The sequence below is a fragment of the Electrophorus electricus genome, chromosome 11, assembly GCF_013358815.1.
Source record: "Electrophorus electricus isolate fEleEle1 chromosome 11, fEleEle1.pri, whole genome shotgun sequence".
NCBI classification, from domain to species: Eukaryota; Metazoa; Chordata; class Actinopteri; order Gymnotiformes; family Gymnotidae; genus Electrophorus; species Electrophorus electricus.
In genome coordinates, this window is record NC_049545.1 from 8,290,404 (window position 1) to 8,317,236 (window position 26,833).

General features: G+C 40.7%; 2 protein-coding genes across 8 annotated transcripts; one reads left to right on the forward strand and one right to left on the reverse strand.

Annotated features, from left to right (window-relative positions):
* Positions 1 to 15: 15 nt before the first annotated feature.
* Positions 16 to 10,764, reverse strand: pyroxd2 (pyridine nucleotide-disulphide oxidoreductase domain 2). 2 transcript variants are annotated; one of them, XM_027013795.2, is made up of 16 exons: positions 10,481 to 10,764; positions 10,066 to 10,085; positions 9,780 to 9,873; positions 8,947 to 9,020; positions 8,470 to 8,625; positions 8,166 to 8,319; positions 8,024 to 8,085; positions 7,727 to 7,824; positions 7,483 to 7,624; positions 7,249 to 7,383; positions 2,924 to 2,996; positions 2,630 to 2,786; positions 1,658 to 1,812; positions 1,378 to 1,484; positions 918 to 1,038; positions 16 to 675 (listed from the first exon to the last, which is right to left on the reverse strand). In XM_027013795.2, the coding sequence occupies exons 1-16, from the start codon at positions 10,599 to 10,601 to the stop codon at positions 605 to 607; spliced, it is 1,740 nt and encodes a 579-aa protein (XP_026869596.2). In that variant the 5' UTR covers positions 10,602 to 10,764; the 3' UTR covers positions 16 to 604. The 2 variants fall into 2 exon arrangements, 1 of the variants encoding a protein (XP_026869596.2); XR_003410902.2 differs by lacking the exon at positions 16 to 675 and having other exon boundaries at positions 946 to 1,038; positions 1,658 to 1,727.
* Positions 10,765 to 13,302: 2,538 nt separating this feature from the next.
* Positions 13,303 to 22,975, forward strand: slc25a28 (solute carrier family 25 member 28). 6 transcript variants are annotated; one of them, XM_027010328.2, is made up of 6 exons: positions 13,812 to 13,903; positions 14,008 to 14,101; positions 14,376 to 14,468; positions 18,726 to 18,954; positions 20,579 to 20,635; positions 21,347 to 22,975. In XM_027010328.2, the coding sequence occupies exons 4-6, from the start codon at positions 18,732 to 18,734 to the stop codon at positions 21,883 to 21,885; spliced, it is 819 nt and encodes a 272-aa protein (XP_026866129.1). In that variant the 5' UTR covers positions 13,812 to 13,903; positions 14,008 to 14,101; positions 14,376 to 14,468; positions 18,726 to 18,731; the 3' UTR covers positions 21,886 to 22,975. The 6 variants fall into 6 exon arrangements, with proteins under 6 accessions (XP_026865892.2, XP_026865969.2, XP_026866053.2 ...); XM_027010168.2 differs by lacking the exons at positions 14,008 to 14,101; positions 14,376 to 14,468 and adding an exon at positions 13,309 to 13,673 and having other exon boundaries at positions 13,773 to 13,903; XM_027010252.2 differs by lacking the exons at positions 14,008 to 14,101; positions 14,376 to 14,468 and adding an exon at positions 13,309 to 13,673 and having other exon boundaries at positions 13,776 to 13,903.
* The last annotated feature ends 3,858 nt before the right edge of the window (positions 22,976 to 26,833 follow it).

The following is a 26,833-nucleotide window of genomic DNA, read 5'->3' on the forward strand; positions in this document are numbered from 1 at the left end:
ATCAATCATTTCCAGTATGTTTGGAGATTTATTTATTTGTATTATTGAATTATTCAATAGCCTATACCATTATAGCAATGAAAAAAAAGCAAGTCTCAAACAATCTAAATGTGGGTATAAGGGTCCATAAATGAACTTATTTAAAAAAAAAATTATTAGGTTTAAAATATTCAGATAACACCAGTTATTTAACTACTCATTTAAATCTGCAAGCAATTCCTTTATTTCTTTTTATCAAAATTAAATGATCATTTAGGTTAAAGGGTTTTTTTCTAATATAATGTAGCATTCTTTTGATAGTATTGATAGTGCTTAATAAATTTGCAGCTAATCCATGTCGTTAAGTGTTATGCATTACTCGCTGTACTATCCTGGAAAGACTGAAAATATTTCTTTCATCTTTAATTTAATTTGAGTGTTTAGGTTACCAGATAGCTAGAGCCCTTTAGGTCCCCATGTAGTTAGAACCATTTATGTCCTCAGAGAGCTAAAACCATTTAGGTCCAGAGGCAGCTAGAACCATTTATATTTTCTCAGAGAGTTAGATGTCCTCTGTTGTGTAGAACCCTATGGTTATCAGACACTGTACTCAACAGCTGCCATTTCATCGTCGCTTAAGGTCAGCCAGGACAGTCATGGCAGCGTTCCAGCCAGCAGAGCCCATAACTCCCCCACCTGAGTGACATAAGTACAGAAAGTACTGGTGAACACACAGGAAAGTCATGCAAACAGCAGTTGTGGCAATTAATCAATAAAATGCATGTTGGTGGTCTTTATTCTAGGAATATATACCTGCTGTGATTTCAATTTGTTATACTGGTGTTCCAGTAAATAAAACATAAATCAGACTAAATGATTGTATCCCTTTAAACTAATGTGTGTCAATGGATAAATGTATTTTTTACTCATTTACAGACCTGGATGACTGCCACTGCCACACATGTATAGCCCTTTGACTGGTGAACAGTAGTTTGCGATGGAGGGCAAAGGTCTTGCTAGGTATAGCTGATCCAATGACATTGTACCATGGAATATATTCTGTAGGTAATAAAATGTAGTGAAAAGTAGGCTCATTATGCACATATTAAACAGTGCCATGGGTAAGAGACAGGTGCTATACAAATTAATCATGTTGCTGTTGTTGTTTTTTCTCTTCAATACAGCATATGTTGGAACCGATTCTCATATAAGGTACATTACTTAAAATAATAAGACCTATGATTAAGACCACTGAATTGTGCAAATGATTTCATTGTTGAAACCAAATGGCATGTCAGGGAAAACCTGCAGATACACATCTCCCACTGATCGTCCTGACATCACTACAAGAACAATACTCATCAAGCCTTTTTACAATGGTAGTAAAAAGATAAATACCCCTCCTGTGAGACCAAATACTCTCTCCAGGTCAGGAGGGACCAGGATATCCTTGCCAACTATTGACTCTTTAAATCCAGGTGCATAAGATTCAGCCGAGTCAAACACTGAAGACAAAAGTCAGAATAAAATGACTAGTTGAATTTGGGAAAGGTAAATGTAAATGTGTATTTACTTATGTAATGATACTAACTTCTGTTTATTGTTTTAACACCTGATAAAATCATTTAAAAAGTTAAATGTAAAAATGTAATTAAATGTGTCAAAAGAATATTTTGACCTGAGTTTGCGAAATTCTCCCTGTCCTCATCTGTCCATGCACGTCCCCCTTCCAGCCAGTAAGGGGTAAACTGTGTGAACAAGGAGACCACGTGACAGCCAGGGGGGGCTAGAGTAGGATCCAGCACAGATGGTATGGTCATTTCTATCATAGGTCTGAGGAAAGAAATGGAATCTTCCATATCATCACTTTATTGAGGTTGATAATTATCTGCATGTGACAATTTGGGACATTATTTATATAATAGGAAATGCCTCCTGAGCCTGAATTCAAATTTTTAGTGGGGTTCCATGCATGTAGCATGAGACCAAACAAAAATACAAACATACATATAGTAAAAGATTTGCAGTCCTTATTTTTGTCAGAAGGCATCTATGATGAGATTACTGTTATACAAGATGGCATCAAGTCAAGGGTCTTAAAAAGTAGGATTCCATGCATGTGGTATGAGACCAAATAAAAACACACACACGTGGAATATTAAAAGAACGTAAGAAGAGAGTTTGTCAAGGTGTAAGCTAAATTAGTACATTTTATATGTGTGGTGATTAGAAATTCTTTTTATGATTGTTGAAAATACTGGAAAGAGATTATGTCACTTTTACACAGAAATAACTGCCCAACTCAACAAATGAGATACCTGTTCTATCAAAAAATGTGAAAAACTATAGAAAACATGATTCCAGCCAATAACTTGTAAAATGGATGACAGAGTTGGTAAAAGAGACTGTAAAAAAAAAAAAGTTTTCAACCCACAGCAAAACTGGAATTTCTGGCTTTGGCTCAAGTAGTGCTATTCATTGCTGAGAGAAGTCAGCTACAATATGCAAATGCTTATCTTGAGTGTGCACATAATATGGAAAGCAATGGTCAATTAGATGCGTCATTTTTACTTTCACTGAATGGAAATAATTGAATTGCATTTAATGTGAATTAATCTTGCTAATTTAATAAGCGACTTGATTTGCCAACCTTGAGGATGGATGTCCTTGTTGACCCTCACTATATGCTGTCTCTAGTACATCCAAATTCTCACAATTCAGGTGAATGGAACACTGATGATGTGGACCAGGCTTTCCATCAGCGGTATTAGGAGCAGCCAAGAAGTTTGGTAGTTTGTCCACAGCCACTATAAAATGACAAAAGAAAGGGCAAGAAGTCATGTTATTTATCAATTTGCTACCAAAACTTGGTATTGACAAGATAATTTGAAACTGTTCTTAGATTCTAAGAGAATGCCATAAGAGAAGCCTGGAATGTACATACCATTAATCTTGGTGACAGGGGAGGTATAGTCAATATGATTTATAGCAGTAATAAACTTCTGAGGCAGCGCATCCTACAACAAACAAAAATTACCATATAACCTTAAAGGTATTACATTCAGATATACATTCATTTTGAAAATCTCTACATCTCTTACTACAGTACACTCAACTTCAGAAGTATTTTGCTTTCACATCTGATGAAGGACCTCTGTCTAAAATGTTGTTTCTCTGGAAACTCCGTGTACTTTACTACAATTTTGAATCTCTCAACATCACTTAACACAAATTTACTGCCTCAGTTTTTTAAAGATCCTTTTGTCAGATGTTTATATGGTATCGTGAAGTACAATTATAAGAATTTCATAATTTTATTTTACTTTTTATTGACAAATACAAAATCCAGTTTAAGCAAAGACTTATTTACAGTGTTGACCCTTCTTTTTTAAGACTTCTGCAATTTGCCTTGGCATACTGCATATCAGCTTCTGGGCAAAATCTTCACTGATGGCAACCCATTCTTGCCTAATCAGTATTTGGAGTTAATCATAGTTTCTGTGTTTTTGTTTGTCCATCTTCTTTTTGAGGAGTGACCACAGGTTCTCAATTGGACTGAGATCTGGGGAGTTTCCTAGCCATGGACCCAAATGTTTTGTTCACCGAGCCACTCGGTTATCACTTTACCTTGTGACATGGTGCTCCCTCATGCTGGAAAAAGCATTGTTCATCACCAAATTGCTCCTGGATCATTGGGAGAAGTTTATCTTGGAGAATGTTTTGATACCATTCCTTATTCATGGCAGTGTTCCTATGCAAAATCTTGAGCAAACCCACTACCTTGGATGAGAAGCAACCCCACACATGAATGGCCTCAAGATGCCTCACTGTTGGCATGATACAGGACTCATGGTAATGCTCACCTTTTCTTCTCTGGACAATCATTTGTCCAGATGTCCCAAACAGTCTGAAGGGGGCTTCATCAGAGAAAATAACTTTACCCCAGTCCTCTGCAGTCCAACCCCTATACTTCCTGCACAATGTCAGTCTGTCCTTGATGTTTTTCTTGGTGAGAAGTGGCTCCTTTGCTTCCCTTATTGACACCAAGCCATCCGCCAAAAGCCTTCGCCACACTGCATGTAGATGCGCTCATACCTGTCTTCTGCCGTTCCTGAGCAAGCTCTGCACTGGTGGTGACCCAATCCCATAGCAGCATCATCTTTAGGAGATGGTCCTGGCGCTTGCTTGACTTTCTGGGGCACCCTGAAGCATTCTTTTCTGCAATTGAACCTCTCTCCTTGATGATTCGATAAATGTTTGATTTAGGTGCCATCTTACAAGCAGCAATGTCCTTGCCTGTGAAGCCCTTTTGATATAATGCAATGACGACTGCACGTGTTTCCTTGGAGGTAACCATGGTTAACAAAAGAAAACTTCAAGCACCACCACTCTTTTAAAGCAACCAGCCTGCTCTTCTAATCAGCATGACAGAGTGATATTGTAACGGTGAGCGGTTAGGAGGTAGATGCATGTGATAAATTTGATAAATATAAAAGGCACAGAGTACATACATAAACAAACAGATAAGGGCTTCCAAAAGCATCCAATGAACAGCAAAGACACAGGGAACAAGACAGGGTTTAAATACATTACTGTCATGGTAGGCCAGTCTCCTACCAGGAGGGACACGCCCACTCCAGACAAAGATCGTACCACTAACCTGCCCCGCTCACAATCACCTGCCTTTTTACAGGAGACCCCCGCTCCTCATTACCACTTGTCACTATATATTCCTACAGGTTTGGAGAGACAGCGCTACGCATTAGCAGACAAGACCTCAAGTGCCCGTGGGTTCAACGCTACTTCGAGGATGAAGACTTAACTTAGAGTTGCTTTATGTTGTTAAGATTCTCATGGATAATAAAGAACAAGTCTGTTCTACCTCACCTCTCGCGTCCTCTGTTTCGCCTATGTCAAATTCACCTTAACAAGACTAGAAATGTGGAACAGGTATGGAAAACCAAACGAGGGGCAGACAAAACAACAACCCCCCCCAACCGAACCATGCAAAAAAGAGAACAACCCAAAACCAAACAGAACAGACCAAGAACAGGACTAGAATGAGACACCAACAGGAACAGATGGGGCAGAAACGGGAACCAAACAAGGGAAGCAATGAGGAGCAGGGACCAAAGACACAGAAGCAGGAGACCCAACAGACACAGAAACCAGAGGAACAGAAGAAGAAGCAACAGAACAAGGACTAGGAATGGACATGGATGCGGGAGCAGGAACAGAACTCACAACTGAAACAGACTGAGGATGACAAAAGGGCCGGAAGGGAGGACGACGAGACACAACAAAAGACAAATGACGAGAGATGACGAGTGCAAGGAAAACAAAAACACAAAACAGATCAGGCTAGGGACAAAGGCACTGGAACAGACACATGAACAGGCACAGGGACAGAAACAAAGGGAGACACAGGAACCGGAATAGGCACAGGGACAGTCAACACAACAGGAGCAAAGACAAAACTAGGCAAAGGAGAAGGCAAAAACAACAGGACAGCAGGAGTAGGCAACACAGGAGGCCCACAGGGAACAGGAGACACTGGCCGGGGCGGGATGGGTAGGGAACATGAAGCCTGCAAGTCAGGAGGCAGGTCCGAGGACATTGAGGAGACCAGTGACGAATCCAGGGTGCCCGGAAGCACAGCTGCAGCATTCAGCAACGGGTCTGGAAGGTCCAGAAGTGCAGCTCTGGTGTTCAGTGGCAGGTCGGGGAGGTACAGAGGTGCAGCTGTGGCAGCCAGCAATGGATCTGGGAGATCCTTTGGGATCAGTGGAGGCAGGTCTGACATGTCCAGATGCTTAGCCAAGGGAACAGACCTGGGAACAGGCCAGGCAGTGTCTTCCACGCTGGGAACAGTAACAGGATCAGGCTGGATGGCATCTCTCATGCTGGGAACAGTAAATGGACCAGGACGGGCAGCATCTCTCACACCGGGAACAGGAACTGGATCAGACTGGATGGCTTGCGGGATAGCCATTGGTGCAGATTGGGTGACCCTGGAGGAACACACAGATACAGAACCCTCTTGGAAGCTCTCAGAGCACACACAAGCTACGGGGAGCTCGCATTTGTGCTTGAGTCTAGAAACAGGTTATCTGAGCCTTCACTCGGCCTACTCACGTCTTGCGCTGCAGGCCGCACCACCTTGCAGCAGTGGTCAAGACGGGTAGATTCTTTGCGATTACCTGGGATCTCATCGTCATCAAAATACATGGGATCCTGCTTTTTCCGGGAACAACAAGATGCCCCTGTACACACAGCGCCAGGGGATTTGCTGTCTCTGGTTTGGTGGTGCTAAGATGTAATGAACTCGGACTGTGTAGAAACAGCCTGAGTTTCGTCCCAGCAGAAGAACCACCTCCCACAGTATCACTCTCTCGCTGCATCCTTGTTTGGCCTTTCAATCTGTAACGGTGAGAGGTAAGGAGGCGGATGCATGTGCATAGGAGAGAGGTTTATTAGGGGCAAATCCAGAGTCGTAGTCATCAGTAATCCAGGTCATTGAGACAATACAGAGAGTATGAGGATACATGATAAGAACAATGGCTAGGGTACACAAACAACTAAAACGCAAACAGTGGCTAGGATGAAACACACAGGAGCGTGAACAAACAAAGGCTAGGATTAACAGACAGACTAGGATACACGGAGGCTTCAATAAATATAAAGGCACAGAGTACATACACAAACAAAGATACGAACAGCAAAGACACAGGGAACAATACATGGTTTAAATACATTACCTTAACAGGACTAGAAATGAAAACGAGGGGCGGAGAAAACAACCACAGTTTGGAACCAAAACAAAAACACAAGAAAGGGAAACCATGGAACATGGACAATAGGGGGGACCAACTGTGACAGATATCAGCTGCCTTGTCCTTGTTAACACTTTCTCTTGAGCCATCAAGATCACTGAAATGATTTTAGCAGGCCATTTTGCGGCAGGGCTCAAATGCAGTGACTGGAATGCAGTAATTTTAAGTTAATTTTCATGGCAAGGAATGACTCACAAAACCATTTCACTGCGAGTTATACTATGTATGACTATGTACGTGACAAATAAACCGAACTTGAACTTAACTTTGCAATTAATTGCAATTCATCTGATCACTCTTCAAAATCTAGATTTAATGCAATTTGCCAACATGAAAAACTGAAGCAGCAAACTTTGTGAAAACCAAAATTTGTGCTAGTCTCAAAATATGTGGCTATGACTGTATATACACTGAGATGTAGATAAATGAAAAATACCTGTGGTGTAAGTTCTTTGAAGGTTACATGAGGAGTAGCATTGGACAAGACCACTTTACTGCGAACTTCAGTACCATCTTTCAGGACAACACCTATAGTAGAGCGATCTGGTCCAATCAGAACTTGTCCAACTTCCTAGAAAGCAAATAGTATACTTCGACTGTCAAATCAGCAATTAACACAGCCTAGAGCATGTTTCAAAATGACAAAGATATACGATCTGACAACAGCAACCTGTTCAGTGAAGATATCTGCACCAAGGGAGCGTGCAGAACTTGCAATGGCTTGAGAAACACCACCCATGCCTCCCTCCACATAACCCCAGGCTCCTCTTTCCTGTTCCACCTCTCCCATTACATGGTGCAGGAGGACATACCTATATCGCAAAATATAGAGTTGTTTCACAATCTTGACATTGAAATCAAACTACCTTCAATACAAAGTGAAGCATTTAAGACCAGAGAAGAAATGCTCATACCCACTACCCAGATGACTAGGACTTATATTAGCTCCTATCACAGAGTCAGTGGCTAATGTTGCCCGCAGTGGCTCAGACTCAAACCAGCGATTCAGTACCTGGACCAGGGAAAATATGCAAGTATCTGTAGTTCATTAAGTTAACATTATTGTTGAAGATGTTTTGACAGCCATATACAACTAATGAAGCAATAACACAAAGTGATTTATATCAAATACTGAAAACCAAGCATCTATGTGACCTTATGTTAAACATCATCAATTTTTCTTTAATTGATTAATCTAATACCTAACCCACCTTGATACTCGGAGATGTTATAAGTTCATAAAAGTCTGGTGCATTTTTTCCCAATTTCAACCCTAAAACAAAAGAGATCCTATATCTTATAAAATACTAAACACCATTTAGCTTCACTTAGTCAAATGTATAGGCACAGTACCAAATTTAATCAATGGTTTTAGACTCTTCAGTGCTGTGATTCTCTTCCTCAGTGATCCCTGGGTTATGCCTGGGATGTCAACTGGAGGTGCGTCCAACAGTGGCTGCACAGCACAGGCAAGCTTCTCCAAATGTGTAACATAATCAGGAAAAGCCTTTTGACAAATATATGCCCATAAGGTGAAACATTTATCGTGTTTGTAGTTCTTGCACAGATTATTAGACAAAACAATGGTTGATGTGTCAGTTATATCACATGATTCCAAAAACCACGTGTGATAAATTAATGGTAATTTAATATAAACCTTGGCATCCCTTTCTGAGAATTTTCCTATCTCCTGCTGATTCTTTGCCATATCAGATCCTAGCAAAAGGGAGCGAGGGGGCTTTCTGCCACCCAAATCTTCCCGCATGGGGGTGAAGGCATGGGGGTCTCTTGTGTATACCTTCAGGCCATGTTTCTGCATAGAAGAGAAGAAAATAATCCATCAACACCACTCTCATAACCCTTCCTTCTGCATAAATGACTTGCCATATATATGAATTTAGTCATTATGCAAAGATAGAATTTAGCACCCCTTCTCTCAAATTACCAGTGTTCCACATATTCCCCTTCAAATAAGTTCCAGAATTATAGCTAATCTAAATGTCTGGCTATCAATTTTCATATTTTGTTTCCTTCAAAAACAAATTCTTACGTAGAGAATCTAGCATAAGAATTTATTTGTATCTCAGCATATCTGAAAGGGTACAATCGCACGATTTAACAAGAATTATAGTACCTTGAGCTCAAGATTCTGATAAATGTGAGGACGCAGCAAACTGAGCAGATAGGAAGCCCGGGAAAAACGGAATCCTGTGTGTTGAGGATATAGATAGTACAAATGATTAGTGTTTATAATAATGTAAGAGGCTTTTTAACAAAGTCCACATCTTGCCTTCATGTTTAAATCCTGAAATCTTGACATATTGCTACATGTAAAAGCTATTTATTCATTGTCAATTTTCACAATTAGGGTCTGAATTAAAGAAAGGACTACCACACCTCTTTCATCAAACATACTGGCTACTACCACATATTTTTACGCTACTGGCCTGTCATGCAACATTGTAACATTGTAAAGGACCTTGTCACTTTTGGAGAAAAATTCAAAGCATTTCACTGCCATGTGGCCAATATATAATTTTTTCTGTCTACTAACTGTTGCCGAATCAGATGAGTGAATAAATATATTGCATAAAATACATAAGGAGAAAGGTCATCTTTTGCTGTTAGAAAAGCTACAGTACTTATTTAAATGCTGCTTTGAGGGTCTTGATCTGTGTGTAGTGAGATTTTGGAGGGTGAGCACATGAGTTCTGCATGCATGGTTTTGCCATAAAACATGGTGGATATAGTGTCACAATTTGGGACTGACAGTTGATGAGTTTCATCAAGACGATGGCAATTTCCATAACCTCAGGTTGCATTACATATTTCAGAAGAAAGCTTTTTCAACAAGTTTGTGTTTAGCTGAACAGTTCTACACTACTTCACAATACAGTGTTTTCAGAGTTCCAGAAAATTTAATGAAACATTTGAGGAAAAGGATGGTACAAACAATATGGAACTTGCCTGGAAAAATCTCTTCAGATACAGCAGCTCCACCAAGCACATGCCTGCGTTCTAGAACTGCTGTTTTTAGGCCTCCCTTCTGCAGGTAGGCTGACTGTAAATATACATATACATACATACATACATACATACATACATACATACATATACACATATACACACACACACACACATTCTATATATATATATATATATATATATATATATATATATATATATATTCCAGAGTAGACAAAACTAATATTTTAAAATCAGTATCTTACATTTTATTCCATGATCTACTTACAGCGATAAGTCCATTGTGACCTGAGTAAAAAACAAAGAGTTTTTAAGTCAAGGCTGTTGACTTGGGCTTCTCTTTAAATAGACAGTTCAATTATTTAGCTGTTACAAGTTAACAGAAGACATAGAACATGGCAGTAAATGGGTTCAAAGTATGACAGGACTGTTGTAATGTAAGGGGCCATCAGCCATCAAACCAATACGCTACTAACATGAGTTTTTTGGAGTATGCAGATATTCTGAATGCTACTAATATATTTTGAAGTCGAGATCAAGATTAATTTTTTTTTTAAATCATAGAACTTGCCATCGAGATTACACAAAAACATTGTTTTTGTGTAGTTTTTAAACTAGTAGGCCTATTACATTACAAAGCCAAAGCTCAGAGTTGGGGCCAGTTTAAAAAGTTCACAACCTACCTCCACCAATAATAACTGCGTCATATTCTGATTTAAGGGCGCTGCTGTGTATGGGCCTTAACCATGTCCCAACAATGAAACGCGTTTTCTGAGAGCAGCCTGACCAAACCGTTGCAGCCATAACATTCCCGACGAACAGTTCGAATTCTTAGTTGAGAGCAATAGCTTTTTACTCCGCCTCCAGGAAGAGGTTCTGCCTCCAACATAAAACCTTTAGTAGCTTCGACGATCAAGTATTTTCTACATTTTCTCCACACCTCTGGAACTCTTTTCCCTCTAATGTATCAATGACTTAAAACTACTTAGGAAAAGGTGGACGATATGATCTCATATCTCATATATGAAATATAACTCTTAATATAACTTGAGATGTACACGTTATTTATAGCCTACATGTGCTGTTTTCTGGTATTAAATACAATTCAATTCAAATCGTTTCATATTAATTTGGATACAAGTAGCGGTCGTATTAATGTAATCTAATATAAATTTGTGGTATTCTCTGCCTAGTTTTTGTAGTGCTTTGTGTACATAGTTGAATGCCAGTGTGATTCTGCATGTGCCCACTAAGAGGCAGAGTAATCCAAGGAATAAACCTAAAATGATTTCCTGTCCTAGGAGCTAGGCATCAAAACTGCATCCAAAACACCAACTTTCAGTACATATCCTATATCCTATATGAACACTTTCCAAGAAATGGCGCAGTGAATCATTCATGTTATAAAACCTAGCATGGTTTTTATTTGGAATTCAAACAAGCATATTAACATTAGATATAAATTAAGCCAAGTTCAAGGCTTAAATGAATTTTTAATGAATAACTCCTACTGAGTGCATAATTTAGACTGTAGACAAGTATAGAAACAAATTCATCTTTGGAGAAACAAACCGATAGGCTTGCTTCTGTGATTTTCAAGTCCACTAATAGGACTACTTTCATTACAGTGACACCAGAGACACTTCTATAACAGAATCAACCTCTCTATGGATGAAACCTTGTATTAACCCTAAAACTCAACATTCAGTTACATTTATTATCAGTTTTATCTATGTTCTGTATCAATATTAAACTGATGTAAAGATTTAAATGATAATTACAAATTCAAATATTACTGAATATTTGTGACACGAATTAGTGACTGTTTTGATTCATTTCAAAATGTATTCAAATGAATAACTTATTTTCTACATCAAGCAAATTATAATACAGCTGTAGTGATGTCCAATACATTGCTATGATAAGAGTCCTTGGGAGATGGTCCTCTGTGCTATCGGAGATCATCTTGACTGAAGAGCCTACCTTAAGAGCCTGTAAGTGGTTCTACATCTGACTTTAATGAGTTAAGAGTGAATACATCAAAGTCATACTAATGGTATGACAGTAGCTAACATTTACTAGAATAATATAGCAGCACTTTAAATCAGGGAATTGGTGGTTTCATACATTTTTCTCTTGCCACCAAAAAAGCAAAACAAAACAAAACCCCAAAAACAAACAACATGGTGTGTATTGGGGAAGCAGCTGGGGGGAGGGAGGTTATAAATTTACCTTAGCTTCAGTCTATATCATGTAACCTTTCTAGCTGTGAAACAGAATACAATATCCTTTGTACTTGTTTTGCTTATGCTGTGAAAAACAACTCCAAAATTCTCTATTGATTCAGATGCTCATGGGGAGAGATGAAGTAGACTTCAATTAGCCATATAGGGTTTCCCGACACCTCTATCACTGAACATAGTAAGGGAATTAGGGACAAGGAAGAAGGATTACTCTGGGTGCATTCCAGTTTGGCTTTCCTTAAAGGAAAGCATCTGGACATCACATAATCAACATTAATTTGATCAAGTCTGGGAAATTTTGTTCTGGTAAGCAAAAATTAACACGTCATTCCCTTGCTCTGCAGAAATTCAACACCATAGTCTACCACTCTAGCTGTAACAGTAAGAGAAAAACAAAACTGACATTACCGAAAATGGACCTGCTTGAAACAAGATTACTGTACCTCAATATTGAACAACTCCAATAATGTCCACCTGAAAGAGACAGCTGAGGTTTCATAATTCTAATTACTAAGTTAATAGATATCTGCATCTAAGTAATGATCTTACCAGAAGAACTTGTTAATGGCACTTGGTACTCAATATTTACTCATCAGAGCTCTGATCATAACACAAAGCATCATTGTGTTAGGATCATAAATGAGATGGGGGAAAGATGTTTAAAGATAATATTTGCATTATGATACTTTAAGATACCTTCTATTATTTGTGTGAATGTAATTTAAACTTTGAAAAAAAATGGCATTCATATGTATTCAGAAATCACAGCCTGTAAATGTTTATATATATATATATATATATATATATATATATATATATATATATATATATATATATATAATGGCTTTATCTTATTATCTAAGCTTAAATTACATTTTCTAAAGCGAGTTAATATGTACAATAGCCCAGCCCTTGTTATGCAGTTTGCGTTAGCCACCCTGTAGTCCTTCATCCTGGTCAATTTCTACTTCCGCAGGAGGTATTATTTTGGATGATAAGACTACTCTCGACCCATAACTGCCAATAGCACGTAAAAATCCCAGCAACACTGCTGTGTTTGCTCGATAAATACCATCTCAACACCCCAACCGTGTCACTGTATTTTTTATTTATTTATTTGTACGTGTGTGTGTGTGTGTGTGCAAATATAGCCTGAAAATATATTCTTTTTCCTTCAGTCTCCATTTCAACACTCACCATTCGACTGATATTAAACGCAAAGAGCGCGTTGGCATTGCTTGGCTAAGTATATGTCGTGAACTTTGATTGACACAACTTTGCTCCACTCACAAAGTATGGAAAGTTCAATGGGCGTTTGCGTTTCCTCTCGGGGCCTGTATGACCTGCAGTCCTAAGATACGTACTCCGCGATGCGTGGATCACATCTCGTACGTTCGAATTCGGACGGCTAGTAAGGTCCAGAGTGTGAACATCTGGGCGATTGCTAATGAAACATCAACGAATGTTGTTGGATCAACCATAGTAAACGCTTCGTTGACCAGAGGACTGTGTGTCTGGTTGCTAATGGAAGCGGATGGTTTTGTTCGGAGACGGCGAATGACAGCGGAGACACCCGGCGGAGACGCCGCGGTGGCTGGCGCTTCCGCAGGCGCAGAAATACGATGGCTCACCGGTAGGTTCTTGGGTGTTTCCGAGGGTATAGTTGGTACTTTAGTACCCCGGATCGGAGGAGAGTGTGAACTTAACGCCGTACAACTCTATGGGTCCCAAGAAGTCTCGGAGATGTCCGAACCGGACTATGAAGGTCTGCCACGGGGTGCTTCCACTAGCACCTACATGTTAGCCGGCGCTGTTGCGGGTATCATGGAACACTGCCTGATGTTCCCTATTGACTGTGTCAAGGTAAGTAGCTAGCTATAGGTTTTATAAATGTATACAAACTAGCATTGATTGCCTTAATTAGCTAATTACATTTCAGTATTCGGTGGCGATATCTTATCTTGTAGGCCAGAAGCAGCAGGCACAACCAGCAAGTTCTTCATTTAGCCAAGACCTTCCTCCGAGCTAGCTATCTGGCTAACAACCTAACTTCACCTCAGGGTAAACAGCTAGCTTGTGGTAGCTACTAGAAATGTTAGCGCTTTCCACTGTTTTTGAGTTCGTATCCTAGCTAGCAATCCTAGCTAGCGTTACACGCTAATTAATGCTTTTCTCACAGACCACCATTTTTGCCCATGGCTTGGAAAAAAGTTTAGTTGACCTAGTAAGTTAACTATCAGAATGTAAACCTACCCGTAAGTCCGATCTAGCTATAACATGACTAATTTGCACAGTACAGACTTCCTTGTAACTTGTGTTAATCATATTTGTTCAGTGCTGCGTTGGAGAGATGAGGAAGTTAGACAGCTAGCTCATTCTGTTTGGCATTCGTGGTGCTGGCCTGGCCGGTTAGATTCTCTCATTGAAGGTAGGAACGTTTGCTAGTTAGCTAGCTTGCTAACTGGTTTACAAAGAATCTATTTTGTTATATGTAGTCTTTTTTGGTTTAAGATTTAGTTCGCATTTTATTGGAAAGTCACCCTATAGTTTGGTTTCTACTTTGACTGAGCTCCACGCCATTTCCCAAATATTCACATGCAAGGTCATACGTGTGAGCCTCTCTCCGACACAGGCGTGCTCGTTCATCACGTGGTCTTGTTCATAACTCCGCGGTCCGGAGCAGGATTTCAAACCCCTAGTTGGCTCACAGCGGTGGATAGACTGATTTTTTTTCAGAAGCAGACTTTTGTTTAGACAGACGCAGAATCGGAAGATTCTGTGATACAAACATTGATCTGAAACGACAAAAAAATATGCTTATACTATGCAAAATTATAGATAAAGTTTAGGTTGTGTGGGTTTTTTTTCTGCTTTGTGAGATTATAATGACCTAGTTGGTGTCTGGGGCCATTTACACCTGGTTGTTTCATGAGACACACACACACACATACATATACGTATATATATATATATATGTGTGTGTGTGTGTGTGTGTGTGTGTGTGTGTGTGTGTGTGTGTGTGTGTGTCTCATGAAACGACCAGGTGTAAATGGCCCCAGACACCAACTTGGTAATTATAATGTAACAAAACAGAAAAAAAAAACACTTAACCTAAACACAACCTAAAATCTTATCGGGAGATTATATCTCGCGATAAGATTTTAAGCACGTGCATTTACCAAATGTTAGTCAAATGCTTTAGTCACACTGAAATAAGATTACTAGTAATACTATGCAGTGCGTGATATTCAAATCAACTCATGTTTTCCTGCTATACAAAAGATGGAGGTCGCCTTTAAAATCGAAATTTTACATGTCTGCCTGTATTTTTTTTAAACTTGGAGGAACAGTCAAATTTAAGAGAAAACGATTGTACTAATTAGTACAATAGTAACCCTGGTCGCAGCTGTAGAAAATGCGCTCCGGTACACAACAATTTGGGAGCGAGTTCTGCAGCACGTGCGATGTGACGTACGGTATCGTGTTTAGGTTGTTGAAAGTACATTGGAGAGACGGATGCATTTATACTACCTTAATATCTGGTTAAAATGCATGTTGGAGTACCCCCTGAATCTGTTCTAAATGCGTCTTTAAAATCTGTATTTTTGTGTGAACAATCTTCTAAATGCCGTAAATGTAACGATCAGGTGTAAATTACTTCTAGGTGCATTGCTCAATAAGAATAAATCTCCTATTGGTGATTGTAAGACATTATTTATATTCACATTAAAAATGAACGAACTTGTAAGTTGTATTGTTCTTTAAGTAGTGTTAAGAATTGGTATTAGCTTTTCTGTTGACAGTAGGTAGCTGAATTTAGCTTGTTAATAGGGGACACTATACTACAAGCACACTGTGAGTAGCAGTTCAGCTGGTCTTGTCGAGACTTAGAGCTAATTGAAGTCAGAATAGTTTTTAACTTATGTCATTCACAGCTGTGTCTCTCACCTTTTGAAAAAGGTAAAACTTTCTGAAAAGTATTTCTTATTCACTAGGCCATGACACAAACATCACTTTTTGTCTAAACTAGTGAACTACTAGTAAATAACTAGAACTACTAGTAAATAATAGTTGGAAACCCCTCAACCCAACAGAATTCATAAAATGTAAATGATGAGCAGATTTTCCTGGTGAAAGTCACAAATAATTAAAATATGTTGTATTTTTATGTGTTTGTACATACTCATTCTCAAAGCTAGAAATAATATTAATACCCCTTTCTGCATGATCAACCCTAAATATGAAAGCTGAATTAAATAATAGTTTCTCTGATCAATGCTAGAATGATTTATCAATGCTGAGTGTTCTGTTAGTATCCAGATATGAGGCATTGCCATGGTCTAACAAATGGATGTGCGATTGGCTCTCCTGGTTGATGGGGCATAGGGATGCAGGACCCCCGTGAAAGTGGAAAAAACTGTGAATACCTCTAGAACCCCCCCACACACACACACACACACTTTAACTCGTAATACTGGTGACTGTATTTAACACAAAAAAGGAAAGTGTCCCCAAAAAGTGACTGTCATAAGTCAAGGGGTACTTTTTGACTGCATTTCTATTTTCAGTGTTTCATTAACTCAATGTATTTGATCAAATCATAAACACCTATAGCATTATAAAATATGCCATGCAAAGACGTTTCGTAATCTGACATAAGGTACTATGGAATATTGCAACATTTTATTTTATTTTTTTAAAAATTCTCAGTAGAATGTTACTCCTTTTCATTGTCATTACATTCTTATTTGAAACTGGGATTGGTAATTCCAGCATGTAAAGATACACTCTTGTGCATCACTGTCAACTCTGATGATGTGACGAACACCTTCGCTTAGTATTTTTTTCTTGGAAGATGATTACTCTGCTTAGCAAACCTTGGTTCACCAGCAGTGGCTGGAACAAGTGGGCCATAAAGAGTGGTAGTCTAATATATGGGGGGGAAAAGGTTTTGTTTGCAGTCCAATCAAAGTTTGCTCTTCAGGCTCTGTGTTTTCCAGGCAAACACTGAGATGCTGATTTCCTTGCACATTGATTTCCAATAACATTGTCCTACTGTAAATTGTAGGTACTGCTCTTTTAATATGGAAAGTAAAACTAAAACGGATGTTGAAGTATGAAAAGATGCTAAGCAGTCTCACTGTGTAAGTCACAACTAGTTTGTGTGGTATACCAGACTGCAAGTCACTTCAGGAAGTCTGTTTTCCCTGTTTTCCTGTCTGTCTTGTGCTCTTTCTTCAGCAATATTTTTATGTTTTAATATTTCTAATGTGTGAAGAAGTATTTACATCTTAATATGAGAATAACATCCAGTAGATTGTCGTAAACCTTTCCTCTTCCTGTTTGGCCTTCAAGTTCCTCATTCGCCTGGTTTGTGGAACTTGTGAACAGAGAGGAGCACAATCTTTTGGATCATGTCTAAAGCCTTGGGCAATAATGGGTGCGGTTGTTCATATATGCACTGCATTCCATATTGCATTATACTGTACAACTCTTTGTTTGACACCAAGTGCATCTGGCAGGATCTACATTATCAGCTTTAGCGCCTTTCCTGCACTGAGAACTGGAAAGGCATATTGTGGCTCAGGACCACAGTGAAATATTCTGCATTTACAGACATGTAATGCTCCTAATATGCTTAATATTATTATAATACTGTATGTGGAATGTGTCAAAACATATTACATAACATGTACAGCACCTCTGAAATCAGCCCTGAGCTGGTATTTGCATGCAACAAAATTGACACCATTTGTTAGCTCCTGGTTAAGCAAAACCAAGAAAAATGCTTGCTCTAGACTTCGTTTGTGTGCTGCTGGGGTGTACAGAAGACAGAAATTGCTCTTTTAGAAAAAGAGGAAGATGCTTGTTGGATGACTTCCCTAACCAAACTATTTCATACTTTATTGGGACTGGACTACACAATTCAAGATCAAGCCCATTCTTTGGCCATGTGTGTATCCTCACATTCTTTTAAACAGCTCTGTGATGTCAAGTCCAGGGGGAAGACATACAGGCACAGATTTTGACCTTGCTATAGTGTCCAGTTGTCCCTTAGCTTTGATTACTTCATAGGTATTAGGTGTTAGCCTAGGTTTCTGTTTTCCCATTACATTTGAATGTATTTTGTTTTTCCTATATTGGATAAAACAATATAGTTGAAACTATATTTCAGTTGTATCTTCTGTGGATTTCCACAGTTCTGTACCTATACTTGCATGTACTTGCAGCCAGTAGAAAAGCTTGGATCTTTTTTTTTTTTTTTTTTGACACCAGCCTAAACCCATTGTGTAGTGCTCATAATACATAGTCACTATTTTTATTTTGCAGTAGATTCCTTAGTGACTTAGGCCCTCAATGGCCCTTTGCTTTTATATAATGCCTATAAGGTACATTTTTTTTTTAATTTAATTTTTTTTTATATATATATTTTTTTAAGTTTGTGAATCTCTTAATCCAAGTCATTTTTAGATATTTAATTAATTTCAAGGGATTGTTCATAAAATATAGTGTATTAAAAGGCCATTTCATCTTGACAGGTTGTCTTATTACATAATCACAGTTGCCTCACAACATAGCTTTATTTAGCACTGCTAAAGTGCAACTGTCTACTTTTGCATAATGCTGTTTTTCAATGTTTGTTTTAGCCTTTATTTTTTTTGATCAGTGTCTCGTTCTCTTACAGACCCGCATGCAGAGCTTACAACCTGATCCAGCTGCACGCTACCGTAATGTGATGGAAGCTCTGTGGCGCATCATGAAAACTGAGGGAATCTGGAGGCCAATCAGAGGCCTTAATGCCACAGCTGTGGGGGCTGGGCCAGCCCATGCGCTTTACTTTGCCTGCTATGAGAAGCTAAAAAAGAGCCTTAGTGATGTCATCCACCCAGGAGCCAACAGTCATTTGGCAAATGGTATACCTCGTTCTCTCCCACACATCTTGGGCAAAAAAAAGTTGCTGCCAAAGAGTCCTAGCTTTGTGGTATAAGTTATCTACACATTAACATGCACATACATATGCAGTTTTGGAACATTGAGCCTACAGAAATGGGGAAGCAGGCTTGTGACTGCTCTTAATTCCAGAGCAGCCAGTATCGGGCAGCTGAATATGAACTGCTGGTCAGGCTGAAGTCCAGCTCTGTGAGTAACAGCAAGGCTGGCAGCTCAGCTGACCTCTCCAGTCTGCTTGAACAGAAATAGCATTCTGCTAATGGAGTCAGGGCCTGGACAATCAGATGCGGTTAGAGAGAACATTGTAATTGAATCTTCGTGCTTTTAAAATTGTTTAATTTGTTGTAAACAAATTAAACCTGTTTGATGAATATTTTTAATTCTTTGTTCATAGAATACACTCTTGGCTCTGAAAAGGAACCCTTTCCCCAGAGTGTCACGATGTGTAGTGTGATGCTGCCTACAGTCTCCTGATGACATATGGGTGCACCCATCCCAGTTACACATTTTACTCATTATGTCTTAACCTGAAATATTAGCTATAGCGTTATAATAGGTTTCTGTAATGTTATATATTATGTACTGATATGTTGGCATGAAATTTTGGAAGACCTCAAATTCCATGATTTTGTTAACCACATATTTTTGGTCATTAATTTGTAATTAACTTTGCTTTTCTGCTATTGTTCTTTAAGTGTGCCTGCTTTAACTCTGCTTTCACTTAGAGGCTCTGCGTTGTGTCCAGCATGAGGCCATCTAATATTTTGGAGCACTTTCTGCATAATCTGGTTAATTTGATGAAAATTATGCTTGATGTTGCTTTGCTTTGGTCTGTCTGTCTGTCTGTCTGTCTGTCTGTCTGTCTGTCTGTCTCTCTCTCTCTCTCTCTCTCTCTCTCTCTCTCTCTCTCTCTCTCTCTCTCTCTCTCTCTCTCTCGTTGCCTAGGTGAGGTGGTGAGTTGGTAAGAGGCCCCTGGAGTGTTCGTCAGCATAAGTTTTTCTGCTGTGCTCAAGGGGAATGCGTTTGACCATTTCAAAAGGAGCCACTGTGCTTTGTATGGATAGACATCAGTTATTTAGAGCTCCCAGCTCCTTTCCCTATTGCTGAAGTCATAGATTTATACTCACTGAATTCAAGGCCGCTTAAATACTTTCTTCACTATTATCATCTTTAAGTTCTTGATTTGGTCCAGTTATCTTACTTCTAAAACAGATGGGTGACTTGCCATCCACATTGCTCAGAATAAAGCTTGTAATAGCCTGGCTTCATTTGCTGCAGAGAATAAAGCCACTCTGGAAAATCCCTCTGGTGGTCAGCTAGTGACTGTAAATGGGAGTGAAAGAGGACAAAAGGCCCTTTCTCTCTTCCATTCCCTTTCCTATTCCACATGACTCACTTGGCACATCTTTAATCTCTCCCAGATGACATGGAGCTCTTGGTGGGTGCCTTTACCTATCTGGCAAGATGCTCTTACTGGCATGGTTACTGCCATGCTCTTGGTCCATATCCATCAGTTTGCATAACACCTGTCCATTCGGTCTTCCATCCCCCTCCTTGGTTCTCATTGTGGATGGTTAATTTTTGCAGGAGCTGCAGGATGTGTGGCCACACTGCTTCATGATGCTGCCATGAACCCGGCTGAAGGTATGCAGGACTTTACAGGCATCCAAAATTAGCATCTGACCATCATACCCATGTGTAGCTGTGTACATTTAGAACACCAGCTTATAGCAATATTAAATGAGATTCAAGGTCAAAGCCTTAGAAATATTACACTCTACACCAAATCAGTAGGTGGCAGCAGAGAGTCCAACGGACAATGTTGAGTGAAGGCTCAGCTAAGAAAAGGCAGTCCTGTGGTAAAAGGTCGGCTCTGCTGTAATAACAGCTGCACTCAGTAGAAAGTTATTCTTGTTTAGAAAGCCACTAAGTGTCCTGGAGTTGGCTGCAGTGTTCATGTCTTGGCGTTGCTGGGTCTGGGCTTACATATCCAGGTGGCAGTTTGAGGGCTGTTCAAGACATCTGCTCTGCTGCCTTGGATCATGTGTACAGTTTTAGCACTCCTATTCCCCACAGACAGCTTTGACTTTGTGCTGAAAAGGAGACTTATTTGATCTTGCCATGTCCGGATAAAACAGGCCACACTGACTGTAATGAGTCTGAAAACTTCTCCTTTGATGGGCTTACTGTATTTCAGCTACAACTTTTGTTTTGACTGGTGTGGGTTTATTTTTTTCACTTGCTTAATGGTCTGGCCTACTCTTCCCTCTTTTGTCCTCTGCTCTGGCTGTGGCTCACCCCCACCCTTCTCTGACCATCAACACCCCTCACATCTGTGCCTCCGGCTCCCCTCAGTGGTGAAGCAGAGAATGCAGATGTATAACTCACCCTACCGCGGCGTGTTGGACTGTGTACGCTGTGTGTGGCAGCGGGAAGGGCTGGGGGCATTCTACCGCAGCTACACCACGCAGCTCACCATGAACGTGCCCTTCCAGGCCCTGCACTTCATCACCTACGAGTACCTGCAGGAGCTGCTCAACCCCCAGAGACACTACAATCCTGCATCTCACATGGTGTCGGGTGCCCTGGCCGGGGCCATCGCTGCCGCTGCCACCACACCGCTGGATGTTTGCAAGACATTGCTGAACACCCAGGAGTCTCTGGCCCTGCATCCACTAAGCCAGAGTGGAGGACACATCTCAGGCCTGGCCCATGCCTTCAGGACGGTGTATAGGCTGGGCGGCCTGCCCGCATACTTCAAAGGTGTGCAGGCTCGTGTCATCTACCAGGTGCCCTCCACCGCCATCAGCTGGTCAGTCTACGAGTTCTTTAAGTACGTCATCACCAAGCACCAGCTCGAGCGGTGGAGGAGCCAGCGGGATGCGGAGAAGTAAGACGGGCAGCTCGCTCTCTGCAGCTCTCCTGGCCTCGAGCCTCTCTCCCTGCCCCGCACCACCCTGCACCTGTACCATCAACCATGCATCTATGCTGCAGAGGGAATGACTAGCTGGACAAAAAAATATTTATACACATATGGAATCCATTCACTCATTTCTGTTTACCTCCTCTAAGAGCAGTTAAATAAGACCTAGGGGTCCATGTATGACTTGGTGCAAAGACACAAGTGGTACATGATGCTGCAGTTCATAGTAGTGTCAAGAAAGCGTATCTCTAGCAACCCAATTGTCATTAGTTTCGGTCCCACCAGGGGGCATCAGATGCCTCTACTAAGATAAATGAAGGGAAAGAGGATAATTTAGAAGGTGGTGTTTATACTTCCTCTGTGTACTATAGAAGCTGGGGAAAGCAGTCTTCAATTTTAAAATGCAGCCATAAACCATACATGGAAAACATGTAGATTCTGTGAAATAAAATGTATTCATTTATTGCTGAATATATTTTTAAGAATTCACAATAGCTCAAATTTCTAACCATAATTTATGAGAATTTATTAATCAAAATAATTTATTACAAAATTTGGCTCAGTAGTGATCATGGATTTAAAAAGGAAGTACATCCCATAACAAATCTATTTAGTTGAGACATTTCTTTACCAAAGTTAAATCACTGTTTTCATCCAAAGTGTATTTCAGCAGACTCCCAGGAACTACAAATAGTCACCATCAGTATTCTAGAGGGCATAAATGAGGATAAGTGCAGTTGAATCCCCTTTTCTTTCTCGTATTTACTTCCCTGCGTTATCTATGGGTATGCCACACTAAAAACTGGCAGTCCGAGCATCATTCCGATCTCTTCTTACTTGCAGTATTGACACTGGTGACCATTTAAAAGACATGACTGCAGTTGCTGTAATATACAGTAGTCTGAATGGCTGTGGGTATGGCCCCTCTGTTGCTTGTCTTGACTACTATTCACTGTTGGATCTTTTATGGCCACAGTGCTGTTTGCATCTGTCTCTTGTACCCTCATTTTTCAGCTTTCAATAAAGCAGCAGTGCAGTGACTCCTGCCTGCTTAAACTGCAGTGAGCTTTACTTCTTTTGTCCTAAAATGTAGTTGCGTGATTGAGGTAATATTTAAAGTCTGTATATAGGAATAAGGCTTTGCTCAGATTTGTGCCTCACTTCCTTGCAACGGCAGGCTCTCGAGTGTCGGCTGCTTTAACTTCCCTTTCTGTCTCTGCATTTTGTGTTTCTCTCACATTCTTGGTATGTGCAGCTCAGCTGCAGCAGTAGGTGCCCAGAGCCCTGAGAGTTGAAAGGTAGCTCTGTTGGTGGTAAGTCCCATGTTTGGTCTAAATCACAGGTGTGTGCGTGGCCTTTGACCGTATGTGTTCTCACTTGGGGCGAGGGTGTGTGCAGTGTGGAGCTGTCGCTTTACCTGCCGTCTCGGCCTACAGAAGGCAGGGGTTAAGGCTGAGAGAGGCAGGAGACGACGGATGGGGAATGGTTGCTACACTTCCCCAGAGCCTGAGGCTCAGCCCAGCTGAACGTGAACTTGACAGTCTGCATCTGAGGACTGCTCAGGTGGGAACAGTGGTGTGCTCACAGATGAGGCCATGAATTTCTTACCCTGGGCCAAGAGTGTAGTAGGTGTGCGACCTTGTCATGTTCAAAGGCAGGAAATGGAAGTACACAATTAGGATGTGGTAACAGTATTACAGTGGGCAATGTATGTCACACTCCATGGAAATCTAGTTTTGGGCCAGTAACCATTTGCCTGCAGAATTTCCTTTGGCTTTTCACTCGTGTTATCAAGCCGTATCCTGGGTCTGAGGAACAAATCCTCGTCTGAGTAGACGAACGACAAGTTGTTGGTTACACTCATTTCCAAACACTTAAGTGATTTGAATACTATTTTAAAATTTAAATCAGGACAAGACTTTACCCTTCAGATACCTTAATGCTACATTAGACACACAAGTCCAACACAAGCCCTGCAATGTGGTTTTTTTTGTCACCTGAGGTTCCTCTAAACATGCTGTTGCCCTAGGCAAGAGTAGCGACTGCCACTGGGAAAATGTTATTTTGTTTTCATTCACTTTTGTCTTCTTTTGTTGTGAGCTAACACTGCATAACACTTGTCCAACTGCTCTAAATCCTCTCCATATAATGTTAAGTGATTATGGTGGCCACTGTTTCCCATAAGTAGTATAAACACAGAGGAGACTGTGGTCATCTAGGATTAAATGCCTACCGTCCTTTGCAGTTCTTTTCAGAACTCCTTTTCAGACACGAGATGATATTTTGCCACCCATCCTACACATGCACACACTCATGTCAGCCAGACACCTGTTCAAACAGGGAGTGTTAATGAGCAGTCTTTGTGTGTCTGAGTGTATGACGGTGTGTTTCGCCCTGCCCCGGCATTCGTTTATATCCGTCCTCCCATCCGTGGCAGCGTGGCTAGCGCGAGCTTGCCCACAATGCACGCTGATGAGCTTCCTCTCTAGAGGCTTCACAGGATTATGTGGAGGTTTGTTGTTCCTAAGCTACGTAGTGTCTAGGCTTTCGTAGTTCTTTATGACAGGTGGTGTTTTTTTGGTTTGTTTTTTTTCTCTAGAGCTTGTTGCTCCTGAAGTTTCATCAGCTGAGTCATAGAGATTTGGTGAAGTTCCATAAGAAGTGAGAGAGTAAGTTTGTGTGTCTGTGTTGTCTCAGTCCCAGGGTTGCTGACAACTTGCTGTTTTGCTTTTTCTTTTAAATTGAACTCATTGTTAAAATGATGGCCTATTTATTTGGTTCTCTACCAGTGTCTCTCCAAATATAAATATAGTTAATTTGTTATGAGTGTACATGATATTTGACATTTTGAGGTTGAATGTAAGAGGTTTTTCAACTCAGAATACCCACTCTGCCAGTGAGGTACTTCCCTACTGTACCCAACAACTGTCATGCCATACAGAACTGACAGCTGCTTGCATTAGCCCCCTTTCCAAAACAGATCTTTCCACATCATTCAAAAATACTCTAGCAGCAGAGCTCTGCCCAGTGTGTGAATGTGCTCTGCTCGGTAGAGGAGTTGTGCTCACTGCTCTTGTGCTCTGCCGTTACGGCTTCTGTTTGTTCCTGTGCTGACCTCCAAGCCTCTAATGCCTCCAACTGTGACATGGAGACCACTTGACTGTGACCTTTGAGGCGGAGCTAGGATGACCCACTCTTCCTCTCTTAGTAAATGTGCATGGCCTCTGCTAATCTAAACTATTTAGTCTAGTTGGGGATTCTTCTCAGCTGAAACACTGTAGTGGCGCAATAGCCGGGCTGGGTGGACTTGTGTCTTCTTAAGCAGGATAATGCATTAGGAGATGGCATCAATGCGTTCAGAATTTTTTTGAGTCCACAAGGGGTTGATCTTGCAGGATAACAATATAATATTACTACCAGAATTATGGAGCGCACATGAAAGTTTATTTATTAGTTTATTTTTTAAATGGCATGAGCTGCCCAGTATGTCGAATTTTCTTTCTCTTTTAAGGGTGTCGCATGGTAATGTACAAAGAGTGTCACTTAATCAGAAGAGACTGCAGACTCGTTTGACAGCAGTAGCAGGCAGGCCTGCAGGCTGTAAGAAAGGCCTGAGGTTTACCCAGGGCTCCAGCCCAGATCCCCTTTCACATACATGCCTCCGTTTGTTTTCATTCTCAGCAGCCGCCACCTCTCTGAGCTTAAAGCTTCTCTCAGGAACTGCTTTCTGAGGTGTGGATGCCTTAAAGCTTTAAGTAGCAGGATCTGTGTTAATGTACCTATAGACCCTTTTTGTCAGAATAAAAACTATTGCTTGCTTTACCAAATTAAAGTAGTTTGCGTGTGTGTGTGTGTGTGTGTGTGTGTGTGTGTGTGTGTGTGTGTGTGTGTGTGTGTGTGTGTGTGTGTGTGTGTGTGTGTGTGTGTGAGAGAGTCTATGCCTGTTCCTGTTTCCCAAATATAGTCAGCTGAGTGACCTTGAAGATACATTACTGTTTGCTTCCCCAGTCATTCTGAAACAAAGACCACAGAGATACTTGGAAGAGGATTTTCGTTGTTATACTAAGGAGTGCGCGTGTGCATGTGTGTCTGTCTGTGTGTGTATTTTGACTACTCTTGAATAGGAGAATACTCCCTCTTAGAGCTCCTAAAGTTTGTATATGCCATTTAATTTAGCAGACAATCCGATTGTCAAGAGCACTCACTAATAACAGCTATGCATCACAGTTTACAGTGTGGAGGCTGAAGGAGACTCCATAAATGCCTGCTCTACACATCACTGTCAATGAGGTCCTTGACTCATCCACTCCATGGGGCTACAGTAACTGTTAGGAATGCTTATGTTCTCCTGCTGAAGTTGATGTGTGTAGCTGTCATGGACTCAGCAAGGCTTTCGATCACGTCTTCCTGCCCTCTCTGAGAGCCAACTCAGCAGAGACTGCATGGCGCCCTGCTCAGTGTGTGTACATTAACAGCAGACGCTTAGCTCCCCACTCCAGGAGGAGGCCTGTACCGGACAGAGAGTACCGGTTCTGGATGCCCCGTGCTCCCTGCTGCTGGCCTGACGATTCCAATGGTCTGGCTGGTGGAGAAGAGATCCCAGAACTGCTTTGTCTAAATAAGCCATGACAGAGTGGGCTCCCTGCTGCATTAGGCGCCCGGACCCCACTTATCTGCATCCTCAGCCTCAACAAAAAATGGGCCAAAATGCAGCCTTACGTCTAATGGCAACACCAGGACTCCTTTCACGCCTGCCATCACTTTGCGAAATAGTGCGATAATCATTAAACATATTTGCAGCAGAGGTCCTGACATCTGAGAAAATACCACAAGAGAAATTAGCTTCAAGTGCAAACTGAACTGCCCTTGTTATACTCTCTTCTCTCCTCCCTTTTTATAGATATCTTGTAAAGTACTCT